Source organism: Barbatula barbatula (genome assembly GCF_947034865.1).
Source record: "Barbatula barbatula genome assembly, chromosome: 23".
Taxonomy (NCBI): Eukaryota; Metazoa; Chordata; class Actinopteri; order Cypriniformes; family Nemacheilidae; genus Barbatula; species Barbatula barbatula.
This window is the reverse complement of record NC_136786.1, coordinates 13,795,190-13,815,179: the sequence shown is the minus strand read 5'-3', so window position 1 is coordinate 13,815,179 and position 19,990 is coordinate 13,795,190. Positions and strand designations below refer to the sequence as shown.

Sequence of the window (19,990 nt, the reverse complement as noted above, 5' to 3'; positions counted from 1 at the left end):
CTATGTTATTCACAGCGTGCAATCTTGCATCTTGCAAAAATAGCATATTTGCATATATTCACACATTCTCAGCAATTTGTTTTAAATGAGTGATACTGTGAACCATACGTTTGCACTTCATAGCCTAGTAGTGACGTAAAGACTTTTGGCAGTGACCACTGATCAAGCAAAACGCATGAGACATTTTATTTGTAATGTACTATTGATTCCACAAGAAGGCAGTATAATCAACCTGCGTTATTTATTGCGTGAACTCAAACATCCCTAAGTGATGTGAAAACTGTTCGTTACAATGTGCTAGTATACTACTCTTAAATATAGCTATGTTTGTAACAGTATATTGTTTCTATCTATACAGCTTTCTTAATGGATTCTCCTGTATTGTATATGCATATCAAAGTCCTTCTGTCATTTTAATGATCTTCTTGATGTTTTGTTTTTAACGCCGATAGTATCGAACACAACATGTACACAATTTATCCTACAAACAATAATAAATAAACAAATGCAGTATTCTGGAGAAAACGCAGCATGTGTTTAAGATAATTACACACCCAAGATGGCCGCTTATCGCGACCGTTAGCGTGCTGTACAGGAATGCGGTGGGCGGGGCTTTCTGACGCTGACGGCAAACTTTGGGAATGATAGAAAAGGCTGTTGAAGATAGTCGCAGAGTGAAGCTGGAATGTTACTGTCTTGCGAATTGGAATAACATTCATAATTTGTTTACTGTAAGCACCAAACTCTAGTCTTTGGGTTCGGTAGGATATAATTAAAGGTACGCAATCCTAAGACATGTCGGAGGACCTGAGCTCTCAACCCTGGTCCATCAACAAAGATGACTACGAGCTGCAGGAGGTTATCGGTAAGTGTTTCTTGATATATTTGTCGGATATGTGTGGCACTGTGTGCGTTTCGAACCGTGTCTATATAAGTTGCAAATATAGCTCGAAACGAGCTGTGCGCGGTATATGTGGGCTTTATGTGTTTAGACGCGTTAAAACGTTATTTTGAACACGGTTCAACGGTACGTATTCATGCATTGAACGTATCAGCAATGCGTATAATGTGCGCATGGTAACGTTAGTGGACTTCAAGCTCAGGATAAAGTAACGCTCGAGACTTTGACGTTTAACCTCTCAAATGAGTTAAATGGTGTTTGGAAAGTACTCATAATCTCCGCTTGAGTTGTCAAGCTTGTCACGTATGCCAATTTCAACTTCTTTCTAGGCGGTTAACCGTTTCGCCCCCTTTGCGGAATGTGTTTAATAAAGTGTTAAAGCACACATGCACGCAGTTGACTGACAAGGTTGGGTAACGTGCGTAACATTTCAAGACTAGTTGTCAAAACCATACAGCTCGATTACATTGCACGACAACGCCTCGTTTTACTGATAAGCCTGAACACGTGCAGTAACGCTCCCTTTCGGTACTCTTTTCTTTCATTCAAAATTGATCTGAAGTGTGATGTTGATCTTATTTCTTAATCGGTTAAAGAGACAAATGCAAAACATACGGAAATCCGAGCGAGATGCTTCGTATTATGAAAGTACAACCCCCTTTTACAGCATAAGTTCATATCTTTAGTTCACAGATGATTGTAGGTTTAGAACACGAGCATAGTCTGCTTATTTTAGAACAGACTCGTGTCACGCCTGTGCAAACCCCCTTTTTCATTGTGGGGCGCAAAAACCCATAGAGGATCCAGTGTGTGTTGTCATAAACCAGCACACATTTCATTAATGTAGAGGTCAACATTCATATTTGGAATCAGATACACCATAAAACCTGTGCTTGTTAGCCAATGGGAAAATCAAAAGAAGGCTCCCTGCCAATGGCTTTTGTTCGGGACCGTTGTGTGCAAATGTGTGTCTTGCGGGTTATTAGAATAACGTTCTTCTTTATGCACCCTCATGTTGGTTCAAACCGGTATTTTCCTCCACTGAACACTTTTAGGAACGTTAAAGCTGTTCGTGACCGAGAATCACATTTTGCCTCGGATCTACCGTGCGTTGCCTTACAGTTCCCCACAGTCCCATTGGTGTGGCTATAAACTCTATTATACGCTGTACTTCTTTTTGATGATCCAAGACTCCAGCCATTGGGTTTTTACAACCATTCAATATAGCTGCGCTACACAGGTTATCAAAAATCCGCTTTGTTGGCATGATCTGGTCCCATGTGTTTCTCCCTTCATTCTCTGAGAGCTGTATTGTTTTGGTTACTGGTTGATTTAATCTTGTTACATCCCAGGGTTTTAGTATGCGATTAGCTGTGCGCTCAGTTGCGGGAGTGCTGGAAAACTCATCTGATACCTTACATAGTTCTTTTGGGGGCTTTAGACCCCAACGGGAGGCTTCTGACACAACTTTATACTTGTTCCATGTTTTAACAAGGTTTTACTAGTTTTTAAGGGCTGTAAAACACGTTCCACGTGAGCTCTTAATAGGATTGAAATGTTGAGTATGCACGTTTATACGGGAGAAAAAAATAGCCACAGTAAGTTACATTGTTTTCAGGATATAAGTTAAAGGGATAATACACTCAAAAATGACAATTCTGTCATGAATTACTCAACCTCAAGTAATTCCATACTTACACATTTCTATGTTCTGTTAAACACAAAAGATATTTGAAAGAATGTCAGCCACTGAGATTTCTGGAATAGTCAAAGTTGTCATAGTTTGTTTTCCTAAATTCTTCAAAATATCTAATTTTGTGTTCAACAGAACACATGTACAATTGATTTTCTACTATGGTCGTAAATGGTAGCAACAATTTTTTCCATAATATTTTTCCTTGTGTACAACCAATTTCATGACAGAATTTTCGCTTTTGGGTGAAAATTCCCTTCAAAGAAATGTACTCGGCTTTTGTCTCATGAATGAATGAGTAAAATAAGATGGTCATACAGGTTAAGAATGACATGAATGTAAGTTAATGATTGTTGGTTGAACTGTCTTAACTTTGTGTGGGAGAGAGTGTGTATGTGTGCCTTGTTTTTATATCTCGGAGGGGACCAAAAGTTGAATGCAAACCAACACGTGTGGACTCGTGTCACACTGTGGATCAAAATTTAGGTCCTCACGGGCAAATAAGCTTATAAATCGTAAAGAACAATATTTCAATTTCTGTCAAAAAGGCAAAATGTTTTCTATGATCTTTAGGTTTAGGGGAAGGGGAAGGGGATGCAATATTAAGGTTGTACTTTATTAAAATCACTATGCCTTTGCATTGTCCCCACGGCGATAATAAACCAGACGTGTGTGTGTGAGAGCGAGAGAGAGATAGAGGGACTGGTCAAACCTGTATTTACAGTTGCCTTTTAGCTGTTGCCTCCTTCGTTGACTCATCCACTAAAGTTCCCCACACCTTAAACATTTCAACATGTCATAAAAATCATTTCCATATTTGTTTTAACCTGGTTGAAATCAAACGAGCTATTGAGATCCTTACTTTGATAATTGGTCTGTACCTTAATTGGGTATAAGCGATTTTGTTAACCATGTCTTTGTTTCGGAGCACCAGAATTTCTATTCTGTTATTGAAAAGAGTAATATCTATTTCCTGGTATGTGTATATCTCCCTGTGCGAATAGGTTATGCCCTCTAGCATGCACCTAGAATTGCTTCTTTGTAAGAAATCTGGCATGTGATGTGATATGACATGCCAAAACAGGAGTTTAGACTAGAGGCGAGTATGATTATATATCTGCTGTAATCTGTGTTTTTACCGTAGAACATTTTATGCTTGGTGTTTGCTTGACTTTTGGGGAAGTAAATAAACCTTAACTTCACTTTTAATTTGATGCCCGAAATGTTCCAGGCCTTATTTGGTCATTATTTCCTTAAATTTCAAGAAATATCTGTCTGCTGTGTGATCCAGTTGGTCAAGACACTTTTGGCTGCTAAAAGAAAGGTAGTGGGTTGGATCCAGAGAAGAGGTGATCCAGGGTTTGGAAAGCTGTAATCATCCAGCGTTTCAGTTGAGTACAAGGTGGCTCCATGTGGGCTGCTCTTCAATTAGCGTTGTGAAGGCCACTTTGAAGATACCAGCTGTCTGCTGTGTAGCATGAAATAAACAGAAGTATTACATGCAAACTCCAGGTAGCTTTGTGTGTTTTGCTGAAATGAGAAAAGCCATTTCAAATTAGGGGTGCTCATTTTGGTTAATTTCCCTAACCAAGAACAGATGCTCGTTATCCGAACATTAACCGTTAACTGATAAGATTTTAATATAAAAATACATGCTGCGTCTCATTTCGAAGGCTGTCTCCTCCAGAGGTGGCGTTTGTCGACCGCATACGCCTTCGCATGCGACATCCTGAGGACGCAGACTTTAAAATGGACAGTCTGGAGCCAGTTTACAGTTAGACCCGCGGCAGAATAACGCCTCAGAAAGCGTGTTTCATTTGTATTCCACCAGCTAGGATTAATATCTGCATATATATGTAAGGTATACATTGATTGCTTGCATCGCTATTAGGTTTATTTTGCTGAGATTCATTACGCTGCGGTGTAGACACGCCAGGAAGAATGTTGGTGACCAAACAGTGCCAGCATTCAGTCACTTGTTTTGTATGGACACAAAACCAATGCAAGTGATGCCGTCACCGTCGCTGGTAAACAACATTCTTAAAAATATCTTCTTTTGTTTTCTGCTGAAGAAAGAAAGTCATACAGGTTTGAAATGATAAGAGGGTGAGTAAATGACAGAAAGGCTGGGCCATAAAACTATGACAATATGTATCGATGATGCACCTGTATCAATAACGATAGAAAAATATATATATTTACATATATTTACATTGATAGAACGCTCCAAACTTAACATACAGTCACTGGATAATAAACAGCCACGCAGTGCGCGAGACAGATTCACATCCACTATTTTTCACCATATATATCTCTATTAAGGGCTGGACAACAATTCGATAACTATATCTATCGTAATATAATTAATTTACATAATAGTGATATGATTTTAAACACATTTTAGCCCTCGCTCTGCTCCACGGCAGCAACTACTGGTTTTATGGAGTGGCACGACGGAGTGCCCCAGTATAAATCTAGTTTAACATTGACTTCAAATTCAAGGAATAAATGCCGTTGTGTTCATGGTTTGTGCAACGGCCATGATGCTAAAGTTATAACGGTTCATCTCATTTCGTCTTAAATACACGTTTTGTGGAAATAAACACAAACAAGTAAACAGTTCTCAAAATGGCAAATTTAGTACAGTTTTTCTTTTTTTATAGCCAAGAAACTGAAGCATACGGCCTATGAAACACACTGAAACTCATTTTAATGGTTCTTCATGTCAACTTGCAGGAGAGCATAGCAAATCTTGTATAAAGTTTTGACAAAACAGGAAATACTGTCATACATAAAAGTCAATGGACGTTAATATTCGAAGATTTTTATGAACATGTGAAAGCAGGCTTTCAAACAAAAAGTGTCAAGTAATGTGAGGCCTGTGCTTTGAAGATACATTTTGAAGTTATGGAATTATGCTTTGAAACACATTTAGAGAAGTAATTCTCTCTTTTATTGGTAACATGAATCTAATATTTGATACAAGGTAAGGGCACAGTCCTATACAAAAATATTTATTTCTTATACGTTGCGCACTGCTGGCATCTAGAATGATTTTGATCAGCATTTTTTATTCATATCAGAGGGCTCTCTCAATTTATATCGTACATATTTCCTTTTGTAGTATTGTCATATCATTATCAGAATTATATATCGTATTGACCGAAACGAAGAAATGTTTTTCTATTTCAATTTCGAACATATCGTCCAGCCCTTTATCACAGATATTGCAGTTATTTGTCATCAAGAAAGTGTATTATTTACATGCATGCCTGTTTAAACCTCAGGCGATTTCACTCACAAACGTTTCTTCTGACATATGAGTATGTTGCACATATCTGAATCGCGTACACACACAGACACAGCAAACAGCACAGGTACAGAACATAGTTCTCTTTTGCCTCATATTTTGCTATTTAAATGTGAAATAAGATAATTGTTCTTTTTAGTGGTGCCTAGAAGGCAAACATCAACGCTTCTTTGCTCATCCATGGAGTTAGGGATTTAAACAATCCCATAATCCTAAATATAGAATCGTGCCACATAAATCATCCCCAGTGTGGATTAGATGTCAGTCAGGTGATTCAGGAATTTCTCAGCTGATATGATTCTTATGACATATTTGAAAACTTTCATAGTTTTTTAGTTCATATCAAGTTTAACTGAAAGGCTGTAAATAACACTTTCGCTGATTTGCAGAATTATATATAAAAGCTCTTTCTGTGCAAATGTCCAGAACAGGCTTCTATTAACCAAAATTTTACATTTTTTTACCCATAACCCAATGTTTTCATGGAATTAAATTAGACGAATACCACCTGCAGTAGTGTTTCCTTTCTTATGATAGCGAGTAAGAAGCCTTAAACTCTCTGAATTGAAGAACTAAAGGTTTCCTTTGTCTGTTGAAATCATTAAATACAGTCTCGGACCCAAAGATGGGTTTGACTGATTTGTTTTGTTTTTATTGATGACACAAAAAGTGTTGTCTTGGCGAGAGGTGTATTGTATTAAATCATAAAGCCTAGAAGGGTTTTTCAGGGAGTTGTGTTACTCCAATCTCCGCCGGGATGTTCACTGTGTGTGGACAACCCATGGAGCCTATTCAACAAAACCATTGTTTTGGTTACTTCCCAGGGCAGTTGGAGTCTTGTTTTTTGCACCGATCTTTCCACCTCATAGAATTTCATAGGACGGAGTCAGACCTATGGAAAAGCATGGAGCTCGGTTTCACTCGGGTTCTAATGACTGTACTGGAAAAAAAATATTTTGACTGTTAAACTACATCTCTGGACACCACATACCATTCGATCAGGTGATTCGCTGTAATGTTGTTGAGTGACTATAAACTGAAACAGAAGATTTATTTATTCATTTTTCATGGCTGAAGAATCAGGTGATTTGGTCTATGTGTGAAGAATTCACTTGCAGGAAATGTAATAAAGTGCTCCTCATGTGAGCGAACGTGCTGGCTCAAGGTAGCACTGAGTGCTAGGCCTAACAGCGGACCTGTTTAATATGCAAATTTTAAGGAGTACTAGCAATCATCAACCGCAAAGAAGTCAAATCCCACACTTTTATGATGTTATGGCTAATTGATTTACATTTGCATACTAAGAGGTTTAGTACATGTGTAAGTTTTTTGGCCCAGGTGTATGTTTGTAATATGATGGAAACCTGTAACCTACATGCAACTATTAGTTCTTTATTTTATTTTAGTCCTAATGCCTAAACTTATCATTGCATCAGAAACCAGCAATCCAAACAGGCCTCCATAAAATCCTGTTGCTGGTAAACACTACACCACAATGAGGGACGAACAAAATGACGTTCACAAAAATAAATTGGGCCACATAAATTAACACGTGGGTCCGTTATGGACCTAATACAGTTTTCCATGTGTTCTGTTTGACCCTTTGACCAACCTGAAAACACCGATATGAGAACACTTATTAGCCGAGTGATTGAAAGATATGTTATTATGTTTAGATAAAGAAATATAATGACTTTCCTGTAGCTCAGTGGAAAGAGCGTGGTGCTAACAACACCAATGTCGTGGGTTCAATCCCAGGGGATTGCATATATTTAGGATTATCACATACATATGTTTCTATGTACTGTAAATTGCTTGCGTCTGCCAAATATGTAAATGTAATGATGTTTGTTATCAGGTTGCCAGGCAGCTAGTTATTAGTTCCTCCTGTCGGATGTATTTGAGGTTTTTATTGACATAAAGTTGGTTATGAGAGCGGTGAGACATTTGCGTACTTGATATTTAGCCCACATCACTTTAGGCTATTTTGGATCTTTGATCTGCACAATCATGTCATACAGTTTATTACGTAGATATTTTTGCGAACTATACAGTCTGAAATCTTATAGTATGGAGTTTTATTTGGACTTGAGTCTGATTTAAGATAAATTTTCTATTTACTTTTGAAATACAAATGTGGGTAGATAATTTCTAGTGGCCCATTCGCATGGGATAAGTGAAGCTTGTGAATCTACTCCGATTTACGGATTTACAGTATTTCAGGGATATGATGGCAAGTCTTTGCATATAGTTTATATAGCCTATAGTTGTATGGTGTATAATGATATATTACCGTACCTATCAGCAATCGCGAGACTCAAATGTTACGAGAGTTTACATGAGAAATAACAAAACTGGAGACTCCCGGCCAAACGACAGTGTTGGCAGGTATGGATATGAAATAATATTAAAATATTTCGACTCCGCCTCCATTATTTGCAAACGGTGGATAAAACCTTAAAGTTATATATGAGCCCGCCAAATCACAGAGATGGCGATTCGCACAGGACTAATATTATCACAGGACCTCAGTGTTCGTCAAAATATGGTAGGTAATTTGCGGGGGAATTTTACTTTACAAATTACAGACATGGCCGATTCGCACAGGATTAAGATCACAGACAACCTCTGCAATTATTACAAATGACTAGAATTCCCCAGATAATACTTATCCTGTGCGACCAGAGCGAGGTGAGGGTAATATTGTGGATCATCATCCTTCTATCGCTAGAGATTTTTGTACGCAGGCCAGCCTGAAGCAAAGGAAATTGCAGTCATGGTAGTCGTTTATTATATTGGATTTCTAAAGTGAAGGTTAAGGTTTCATTAAAGGTGTAAATTGACTTTTTAATGTTGTTTATATCTCAATGTTGAGTTTTATATACTTTTAAGATGAACAATTTTGATGGTCACAGATACGTTTTGGGATTATAGACTACGGGGGGCTTTTTGTGCACTTTTTTAAATCTTAAAAGGAAGTTTGTGGCTTAAACAAAGCATGCTGGCAAATCAAAATTGATAATTTTGTATTCAATCAAATAGTGACATTAAGCTATATGTTTGTCCTTGTCCTGTCATCTGCTTTATATACTCTGATGAGTGTAACTGGACACGATCCAGTCAGGCTGTTCAGCAATGTAGTTTTCAATTAAAAATAGGAATTGTCCAGTTTTATGCTTCATAATCCACAGAGCCCCGCTGGTGCAATCACAGTGCTAAACAATGAGGGCTTTGTTATTATTAGGCCATATGGAGTTTGGCTAGATGATTAAAGATGATTAAAAAATTCCCTCTACCTTATACTCACTCAATGTCATTTATATTCAGCTCTGAGTGGAAACATAGGTGCCTGCTGATTTACGAGGGTCTCTGCCCCATGGAGACACGTGTTCTATTATGCAAGATGTGTGCACAACCTTGTGTTGTCAATAGTAGAAGTGTCTTCAGGAGTATTTTTTCTGTTTTATCTTCTGGTGCCTTGAGCAGAACCTCATTAAACTACTCTGGGGATTAACCTCAGCCATGAAGTTGAAAGCCAAGTATAGCGCAAATCCTTTGACTTATAGTTTGTTAGGGTTTTAATAGTCCTTGAGCATGAACGTCTATTGCTGCAGTAACAGTTTTCATTTGCCTTTGAGCTGTGCACTCTTCTCTGACAGTTTTCCAGGCAGAGATGATTTTCTTTGGGAATGACTGCTGTGACTCTTAAATGTACCTGTTTATACAACAGAAGTGAATTGAGAACAGTTTGAATAAATATCTGTCAAGCACCCTCAATAGCATGAGTGGATGGTGTAATGCGTGCATTCAACTCTATCCTGTGACTGCCATATTCAAACCAGTATAGACACAAGCATAAGCATTGTGGGATTAACATCATTTTTTATGGGCTGTCTGAAACTGTGTTTTACAGAAACAAATAGCTCGGGTAAGACTGCTGAGCTTTTGTGATGCAGTAACCCACCGCCTGCCAAAACAGAACCAAGCGAAAATCTATTTTGTCGTTCTTTGTTGCTTTGATGGGAACAGTGCATGCTGCACCATACATAATCTGTTAAACTTTTGTGTTCGACTAACAAGGCCTCAAATTAAGGGAAGAAAACTGCATCTAAAAGCTTTGTAGATTAAAAATGTCGAATTTTATCCATACTCTTTTGAATTAAGGGTTCAGTCAACTATATTCACAACAGGTTCATTAAAATGTTTCATCTTTGGCTCCTGGCTCCTCTTCGCTATGCCACGTCACATTTAGGTCCTTCTGGTGATCTTTGAGTTTAACACACTTTCTTACTGTGTTACAGGAAGTGGAGCTACAGCTGTGGTTCAGGCTGCCTACTGTGTGCCCAGGAAGGAGAAGGTCGCAATCAAACGCATCAATCTGGAAAAATGTCAGACCAGCATGGATGAGCTCCTGGTATGGAAATTACCAGTGTTACAATCTGTGTATGCACTGAACCTGACAATAAATTCAACATGAATCAGAGTTTCCAGTTATGACCCCATTTATGTTCTTAATGGAATTGTTCACCCGAAAATTTAACTTCTGTCATAATTTATTCACCGTCTTGTCATTTTATACCTGGATGACTTTTGCAGAACACTAAATATATTTTTATATATTATGAAGAATGTTCGGTTACCAACAATGTCAATCGTGGCTTAACAGCTTTTATAAGCGGGCTAGTAAACAGAAACCATACTGGATGAATGGGCTCATTTCAACATCTTTGTATCTGTGATCTGTCTTCTGGACAGTAACCCAGTAGAATGGATCACTTACTAATTTGTAAAGATTTCAGTACTAGGATCACCCCTGTTAAGTGCACTCGACGGTGTTGCAAAATGTCGGAAGGCATTAACTAGCAGTAATATATTTTAATTCATGCAAGGCAATAACAATGATTCTACGGTTTACAGATGGCCTGGAAACAATTATTAAATGTGTCAAAGGGTTTCCCTTTGTTTGTTTTCAGCTTTATGCCACAGGTTTTATATCTCAATTAGAATTTCTCTTTTGAGAATGTGCACATAACAACAGACTAACATCTTAAAGGGATAGTTCATGTAAATCATTCAGTCGTATTGGACTGATTACCTGTACAACTTTCTCTTTATGAAATTCAAATCTGCATGTTAGAGATTGACAACATCAGTCACTATTCATTTTTATAAATGTATCCCCCATACTGTGAAAATGAATGGTGATTGAGGCTGTCAGTCATTAAAACAAAAAAGATCTCCTTTTACACTTCTACCAGTCTTAAGGTAAAGGTGAAGAAAAAATGGCAGGATTTTTAGTGCATTTAAAAACATAACACCAACTGGAAGTACAATTGTAAATTGTTTCAAAGTTTGTTACATTTAAATGTCAAGCTACAGCGTTAGTTACAGTTATAGTTTCCATACATGAATCCTTTGTACATAAATCCTTTCCATTTCCCAGCTTATTAACTTCATCTGTCAACTCCCTGGGAGCTCAAAAGGTCACGCTTGTCTTTCCTCGTGACCAGGGGAGCTGATTTCTCATTCACTGAGAAATCTCATATTCCCTATTTCCAAGACTCTCTGCAAGAGGCTACCAGGAACTCAATTCCTCTCACATGCAGGTATCTTGGAAGACATGCCCTATGATTTGAGCAAGAAGAAACAAGACTGTTGTTCATCCTCTCTTACAGCTGAACTCAAGTGAACCCATGGGAATGAAATGGGTGAAAGTTAAGCCTGCTGCACACGGTGTGAGTTTTGGCAATGTGTTTGCTATCTGAGACAGATTTTTGGAATATAAACTCTTAATGTCTTTGGGCAAATCATCAGTCTTGGATCAGGGAGTCCGACATTTAAGTCATAGTCCTGCAGTTTGAGAGGGAGCTAAATTTATATCTATAGATGTCTATATTGATTGTTTACATTTGCGGCCATTGTTAATGTAAGAGTTTAGCTTAGGTTTGCATAATATTATTTTATTTCACGTCATTAATCTGTACACTAAGATGTAAAAGATGGTTGATGTTGGACAGTCCTGCACTTTCAATCAAATCACTGAGCTTAAATTGTACAACGGTCATAAAGGAAACCCATCTCGGAGAGTTGGAGGTCACATGGAAAGTTTGCCGTTCAGGTTTCCACTAAACTTTTCTTTCATCTTTATGACCTGCTGAATGTTCTCTTAAACGCAGGGGAGGCATTAAATTAAAGACAGAAGCTATTATAATGAGCGGCAGGCGGCTATTGCATACATGCTGCAATTATGGCAGAGGAAATTCCTCCGAGAAGTTTGGGTAAATTTTTCTTACGATCAGGCCAATTTACTGCAGGATTGCATGCTCTAGTTCTTCCTAACATGCAGCAGAAGCCCAAATAGCTGTGAAAGAGAACGGGACAGCGCAACAAGTCACAACTCAGAAGCTTTGTGCTGTGGTGGGAGGAACAGTTTTCCTCTTTGACTGAGTTGAGATCCTGCCAATGACGTCAGGCTGGATCTATAGTAGCCCCACTGTGTTTCACTGCAGCGTTCGTTCTAGCGGGACGTGACGAGACCTTCCCAGGGAGTTCTGAAATCACGTGACCTCAACTCTGCCAATTCTCTGTCAATGCTTGAATGTAACGCATACCTCCAGGGCCAATTGATGAGGTGAGAGATAAAATGTATACTGAATTGTGGATTGTGGTCGATGGCGCATTGCTAGTTGGTGTTGACAAATGGTTTGCTATGTGGTTGCTATTATATACTTCCTTATATTCTGATCCATAAAAACATTTGTCATGCATTACTGCAGGAGAGCCTGTTTTGTAGTTTAAAAAAAGAAACATTCCGATAAGGCTGATTTCTATTGAGTCAGCTGCTTTTCCTGCTGATCAATTTAAATCTAAATTGAAAGCTAATGAAGCATTTTGTTCTGGCATGTTTGTATTAGTCAGCTGAGTGTGTGTGTTTGGTGATGAGAGGAATGTGACGATAGAAACGGATAGGGGATTCTCACAAAATCTTGGTTTTCAATATAACACTCACATCAACAAATTTCCTTTTTATTCATTAAAAACAAGGTATGACGTTTTTATCTAGAGAATACATATAGGGTCAGCTGTGTCCTAATGGTTAGAGTGTTGGGCTTGTGATCAAAAGGTTGCCGGTTCTAATCTCAGTGCCAGCAGGTCATGACTGAAGGGCCCTTGAGCAAGGCACCTTACCCCTGATTGCTCTGCAGTAATGTGCCACTGTATAAAACTACTTGTAAGTCGCTTTGGATAAAAGCGTCTGCCAAATGAATAAATGTAAATATATAATTTTCTTTTGGCTATAAATTTGTAAAACTTTGCTCTAAAACCATGAGAAAGCGCGAGTCTGGTAATCAAACGAGACCAGAGTTGAATCATACCTGATGTTCCACAGTGCCAATCATTTAAAAATTTGTCAGAGAATGCAGTATTTTATGAACGCAATGGCATATCGCTATGAAACTTGGTAAAGTTTTAGGCCCCCTAGGAGTCAAGAAATATAACAAAATTTATGAAAATGTTAATAACATATAAAAAATTAAATGTCATTTAATTTACATTGCTAGTTTTTGTCTCTAGCTGAGTTCTTCGATAAAATTTTATAATATTCCGCCATACTTCTTGTCCGCTATATGGCATTTAAATAAAAAAAAATACTTTTTCAAACTCCTCCTACAAAATTTTTCAGATTTGCATAAAATTTGGCATGTATTATCTAGAGACAGTGCTGACAAAAGTAATTAAAAGCTTTTTTATTGTTCAAATGGTTCTCGAATATACAGCCTCAACAAGTTCAAGTCAAGCACAACAAAAGGTCATGTGGCTGTGTCTTCATGACACTTTTGTATATTGACACGAAACTTGGTATGCATCATCAGTGGCACATCTTGTCTGCCTCTTTAAAATTCGGTGACACAAATTATAAGCAATTTTCTTGGGTTCTAACTGCCTTTCCATGTGTTTTAAAACTTGTTTTTCAAATTGTAATAATCTGACGTGTCCAAAATATTTTTTCGGTCTGCCATTGTGGGTGTCTCCCATTTACAATTTTGCCGTAAAATGCAGTATTTTTCTAATGCAATGGCAAATCGCTACAAAGCTTGGTATGGTTCATCATGATGAAGTTCTGAGACGACCTTTAAAGTTATTGGCCTGCAAGAGATGCATTTAACAAATTAACATATCAATTTAATGTTATTCAATTCACTTTACTAGATTTGTTGGCTCAAGCAGAGTTCATTGATATCAAAGTTGTCTTGGTTTTCAAAATCTAATCATCTGACCCTTTTGGGCATTAGTTGGGCTTGACCCCGTAATTGCCGCTTGCAGCTATATTAAATATAAATATATTCAGTCAATGATTCTTTTGTCATTTGAGAAAATCGAGTGGATTAAATTTTTTCACCATATTTTAATTCTACTCTGTTTAAATTACAACATATAATGCACATGTTATGGTAATTATAATTTCACCAGGAAATCTTTACTGCTAAAAAGTTTTATGGAACTTGAGATTTTGTTTCAGTGGTAAATTGTCTCAAGGAAGAAGGAAAGAGTTTTTCCACTAGGCGTAGCGACTGGCTGTCAGTGACATAATGGAAAACAAAGAGTCTCAGTCGTTGTCCTGCTCATTGTCCTCTGAAAGTACACAAATCGGGTGGCGAACGGTCTCTTGATGTCACCCTCCCTACACAAGCTATTGTTTTCTATTTCTTGGGTAGACATCGGCCAGCCAAATTTAGATGACCCCCCCTCTCGGTCTCCTCTACTGTGTGAACACAAATGGAACACTAGCCAGTTACATCCAAAGGCTTGGCCTTGTGCAATGTTTTTTTTTTGTGTATCTCTAAAGCCTGGTGTCCACTGGGGAACAGCCGTCATAGAGCCAGTCAGGCTTATGCTTACTGAACCAATGAATTCATTCAAGCTTTGGGACGCCAGAGTGAGATTGTGCTGTTGGGCTGTTAATGTCCCCACAGTTTAGGTCCGGGAAAGCTTGTCTATGGTGTATGGTCGCTTTTGTACATTTAATTTTTGGGTCAGTGGAAAACCTATTCAGACAGTTAATTTGAGGACTCTGCTTGGAAAGTTTAATGATGAGTATGACTTGTTTGTCCGGAATTTAAAATGCTTTTCATCTTTTTTTTTGATGAAGCTGTAATCGTTATGTTTTTCTTTTTACCAGAAGCAAAGTTGTCCACTTCATTACAAAATGACTGTGTTTTCGGGTACGCATGGAATAGATTGCCCTGCAGAATAGAGTTGGCCAACCAAGATATGTCTTGTTAAACCTGAATGACTGACTTCTGCAGAACGCAAAAGAAGATATTTTGAAGAACGTAGTAACCAAACAACATTGGACACCATTGACTTCCGTTGTATGGGCACAAAACCACTGAGACATTTCACAAAGAACAAAGAGTGAAATACAGGTTTTGAACGACTCGAGAGTGAATAAGTGATTATAGAAATGCTTGTTTTTGGGTGAACTGTCACTCTAATTTCAAAATATTCTTCGGCATGTAAACACAATTCTTGTTATTTAAGAAACAAAGAAGCACAAGATTCCGAGGTACAGCTTTGTGCTATGAAGTTGTGTATATGAGAATAAGGGTTGTTTATTATTGATTGCATGGGTTTGCTTTAATTTAAAGAATAAGACTTAAGCTGTCAGCAAAATTGCTTTGTAATGTCAAATGGCTCTTTAAGAGTTTAGAGTGATGGATTCTGCCGCACCAACATTACCTCAGCTGTCAATTCCCTTAAACTGAAATACTTTCAAGTATGCAAGTTCTTCATCCGCTGAACAGACCAGCAAAGAAGCAGGGAAGGGTTAGATTTTCTGCTGCATATTGACAGTAACATATTCACCTTTTTATTTATACCTTTATTATATTTATATCTTGCTCATTTAGAGCCGGCAGTATAAGAAAGGTGCCATGGTGTTTATAGCATGCACCGATGGATGATGTTTATTTTTTCAGTTAGTTCATGTTTGCGGCAGTGGCAGATGTTTAAGTAAACTAGAAGTGCTTCTTGTATGTTTGGATTGAGAAAAACTACCATTCCAGATATATACCTACTCTTCCAGATACATAAATACATTCAGCGGACTTGTAGGTTTGCCAACTGTGTAACCGAGCCAGGGTTGTTTAAACATTAGCCTGGTGAATTCTAGACCAGATACTATGTTACTGTATTAACGTCTGTATGCAACCTATGACCTATGGAGCAACACTTTATACAAGACTGATTCATGTCAAATAATCAAGTGTTTCTCAATAAGGGGTCTGATTTTAGAAAATAAATCAAATCAGATTACCTTACATGAAAAGTGATCTCTTTCTCTCTCTTTCTCTCCAGAAAGAGATCCAGGCGATGAGCCAGTGTCACCATCCTAACATTGTGTCGTACTACACCTCCTTTGTGGTGAAGGATGAGCTATGGTTGGTGATGGAGCTGCTCAGTGGTGGTAAGTCCCATCCACCTACTCCGTTTTCTCAGATGAAGTGTGTCACAATATACCAGGATTGTCAATAACTGTGATAAAATATTATATAGATAATTGCATTTTTTTATAAGCAAGCACTAGTTTAAAGTTTAGCCTTAAGAGCTACTATGGTTACAAACGTTCTGTCTCTCTGCCTCCCTACACTCATACGTTGAGTGTGACTCATTCACCAAAACAATTGAAAACACAGTATACAAAATTAAACATGAATTGTGATACCATCATTAAAATGACTTATTTCGGCCACGATAACCATGTAGTGAAAATCTGATATTGTGACAGCCCTTATGAAAAAATGTATGTTTTGTTTTGTTTCTAGATCAGTGGTTGTAGATTGGGGTGGGGGTGCGTGGCCCACAAGAGGGTCCCAGCTGACTTCCAAGGGGGCCTCAAGATGACTAGTATTTTAAAATTAGACAAAATCTGCACTAAAATACATCAAGATTTAATTTGATCATTTTGTGCATATGAGATATTATTATTATTATTATGAGATATTATTTTATTTATTTATAACACTTCAATATCTTTCCAGTTAGTGTCAAACTCTAAATATTTTATTGGGTGGGAGGGGCCTTTGAATATTGTTGAATACAATGGGGGTCTTGCAGTCAAAAAATGTAGGACCCTTGTTCTAGATGATACAATAATCATTCATCTCTCAATGCTTTGTTGTATTGCTTGATATTTTGATGATCTCTTGGTAATGGGAATGACTTTAGTTACATGCATTTACTCTTGTTTCAGTGTTTAGGATCTTAAAAGACTTCTTACAATGATAATGTGGTCTGCCACTGGATCCCCCATGGTGTTAATCACAGTCCAATGTTAATTACAGCACAGAGACAGACATAGGGCCGCTGCGTCAGGCGAATGCAGAAATGCGCAGAATACAGTATTTCTTTGAGCAGTATTGTGTTACGAATGCCTGTAGGGTTGAGATCTGTTGATTATCTTAATGAATTTAATCTAAGACATGCACAGCATAGCTTTGTTTTGATGCATTGCATGAGTCTTTTTTTGGCAGCAGTGATTTTATGTAAAGTGCTTGTCCATGTTGATCATTGACTTCACACAATTCTGTTTAACACAAATTTAAATTTAAACCTTCATGTAAATCTAGTTACAAGTGGGTCTTTTCATTTCTACGTTTCAAATTTCAATGCATCCTTAAGCTCCCGTAGTGCTCCCGTCTTCCCAAAGCCCACTGTGTGAAGTTACTGCTGAGAGATTGATGATATGTTTCAACCAGCTGTGTAATGTTCAGTCCAACCGCAGCAGAATCCCAAATACTGCACAGGGAGATTATAGCCTGACTCACGTTGACATGGACGTGCAGCCATTCGTTCCTGAGCGCAGAGTTGAAATCACTCTGTCGGAATAAGAGTTGTACGCTTGTTCACTTTTATGCATCCGCCAGTTGCAGATGCCCTGGTGGTACGGCGCCCGGTCTTAAAAATGAAGGATAGAAGGAATGTAGGACACAGACAGTACTTGGTTGTGACTGAACTCCGTCCATGAAATGTGACTGCTTTTGTCTTTGAACTGTCCCATATTGATAGCGACGTGCTATATCCTGCTTGATAGTTGTCAGATGCAATGACCACTGTAGGAATGTGATCCTGTTGGGTACTGTTCCATCCTTTCACGACAGGAAGTGTGTCCAGGAAACGACATTCATTTTTTAAATGTTTTGTTTTTACGGTATGTCGGAGCAATGTCGCTAAGGTTTGCGTACAGTATATACAGTGGAAATGTGTCATCTGGTAGATCTGAATCTACTGTTCATACAACCATATATATGTCTCTGCAACTATCAGTGGGTGAGCAGGAATGCGTTACATTATTAAAGTGAGAAGAAAAATCGTGAAAGAATGTAAAAATGCTTGCATGTCTGAAACAAGACTTAACGTATGCAGTGCGCCGGTAAATAAAGTAAATAAAAGATGTACTATTTATTCTATTGTAATATTATACTGTAAGATTGACTGATAGAAAGCAAGCGTCTCACTCCGGCCTGTTTGTTAAGTACAAAGGTATTCGAGATAGAAGCAAAGCTCGAGTAGCGCGAAACATAAAAGAGGTTGTCTTTTCGCTGGCCTTTGAACGGCACTTGAGTTAGATGTGAGACTAAATATTAAACTTACTCTTTAGTCTAGTTTAGAATGGTCACTATGTATCAAACAGATGACTAAGAGTTGTTTTATTAGAAAGCTTTGGTGGCTTTTAAATGTGATGTTTTGAAATATGGCTTTGGGCCCGTAATCACAACCCACTTGTAGACGACAGATGCTTCCTATCTTCTCTCAATCCCTCCGGCCCTCCCTCCTTTTTTTCTTAGAGCAGTTTCTCTCTTGCCAGCAGCCCCCCGTATGGCTCCGTGCCCTTTGGCACAGTGGGCACGAGATGGCTCGTTCCATCCACGCCATCGCATGGTTTTTAGGAAGCCGGCAATGTCCGATAGTCAGACACTATTTTGACAAAGAGCCATTTTCTTTTCCTGTTGTGGATGTATGGAATGGACTTTGGGAGACATTCTGCTTCTCCTCGAGGCGTCATGGGAGATTACTGGGAATGCTTTTGCTACACATCATCAGGGTTAACATATCTTTCAAGGGTGTTTGGAAGGAATTCAGTTCATGCGAACAAGACATAAAATGACACCTAACCTTATATAAGACAACCAGCATTCTTGGAATTTGGATTGAGAATTTAAATCTCATTTGGAATGTAGAGGTTTTATTGAAAAGCCTATATTCATGGTAAAGTAAAAGTTTCTCTGTTGTCATTTACGTACCCCTATGAGTTCGTGTTTCTTCAGAAAAGCTATGACAAATCTAGAGAAACAGAATATAGGTCAAAGGTCGTGTGGGCTACTCTTATGGTAGTTTTAACAGAAATGCAAGGTTGACGGCTCCTGATCACAATATATTTATATTTTTGTGTAGAAAATGTAACCTATCTTTTTTTTTGTTTTTACGAATGTATAAACACGTACAGGTTTAGAACAATACACATGATTTTGTATTTATGGGTACACTGTTCCTTTCAGTTTATTTCCCTTGAGCCCGAGGTATTGAGGGGAGTTGTTGGAAATTACATCAGTTTTATCTCTCCCTCAAAGACACCTCTTTGTGTATGTTTGACGCTAAGCATTTTTGCTGGTTTTGCTCCGCAGTCCCACCCATCAACCTCGCAAGAGTTTGTAAAGGAACAAATTGTATGCATTTGCTTTCTCTCTTTCACAGCTCGACTGCTCAGTGTGTCTCTTAATCCAAGTCGTGTTCGTCATTGAAATCTGATGTGCTGTGTGCTCAGTCAGCAGTGCTTTGGCTTTATGCCAACATACACACCCGTACACACACTTTTTCGGTCTAATACTTGTTTATTTTCATATTTTTTTTAAAAGCAATGAGACAGAAGCTTGATTTTTGCACTGAAAACAGAAACCAAAATAAGAAAGCACATAGGCCCTTTTTCTAAGAAGCACTTTTTCTATGAACTAGGGTGCGGGTGTGATAAACTACCTAGATTGCCAGGATCTGATCTCTCCATTTTTCCTGGAGACTTATGCTGCAC

The 19,990-nt window shown here is 38.1% G+C and overlaps 1 protein-coding gene across 1 annotated transcript in view; it reads left to right on the top strand.

Moving 5' to 3' along the window:
- Window positions 1–572: 572 nt before the first annotated feature.
- The window catches only part of oxsr1b (oxidative stress responsive kinase 1b), a 35,471-nt gene continuing 16,053 nt past the window's right edge, over window positions 573–19,990 (top strand). Inside the window, exons 1-3 of the mRNA XM_079487561.1 lie at window positions 573–865; window positions 10,206–10,318; window positions 16,264–16,372. Coding sequence (XP_079343687.1) covers window positions 796–865; window positions 10,206–10,318; window positions 16,264–16,372 — 292 coding nt within the window. The 5' untranslated portion in view covers window positions 573–795. The remainder of the gene's footprint in view (window positions 866–10,205; window positions 10,319–16,263; window positions 16,373–19,990) is intronic.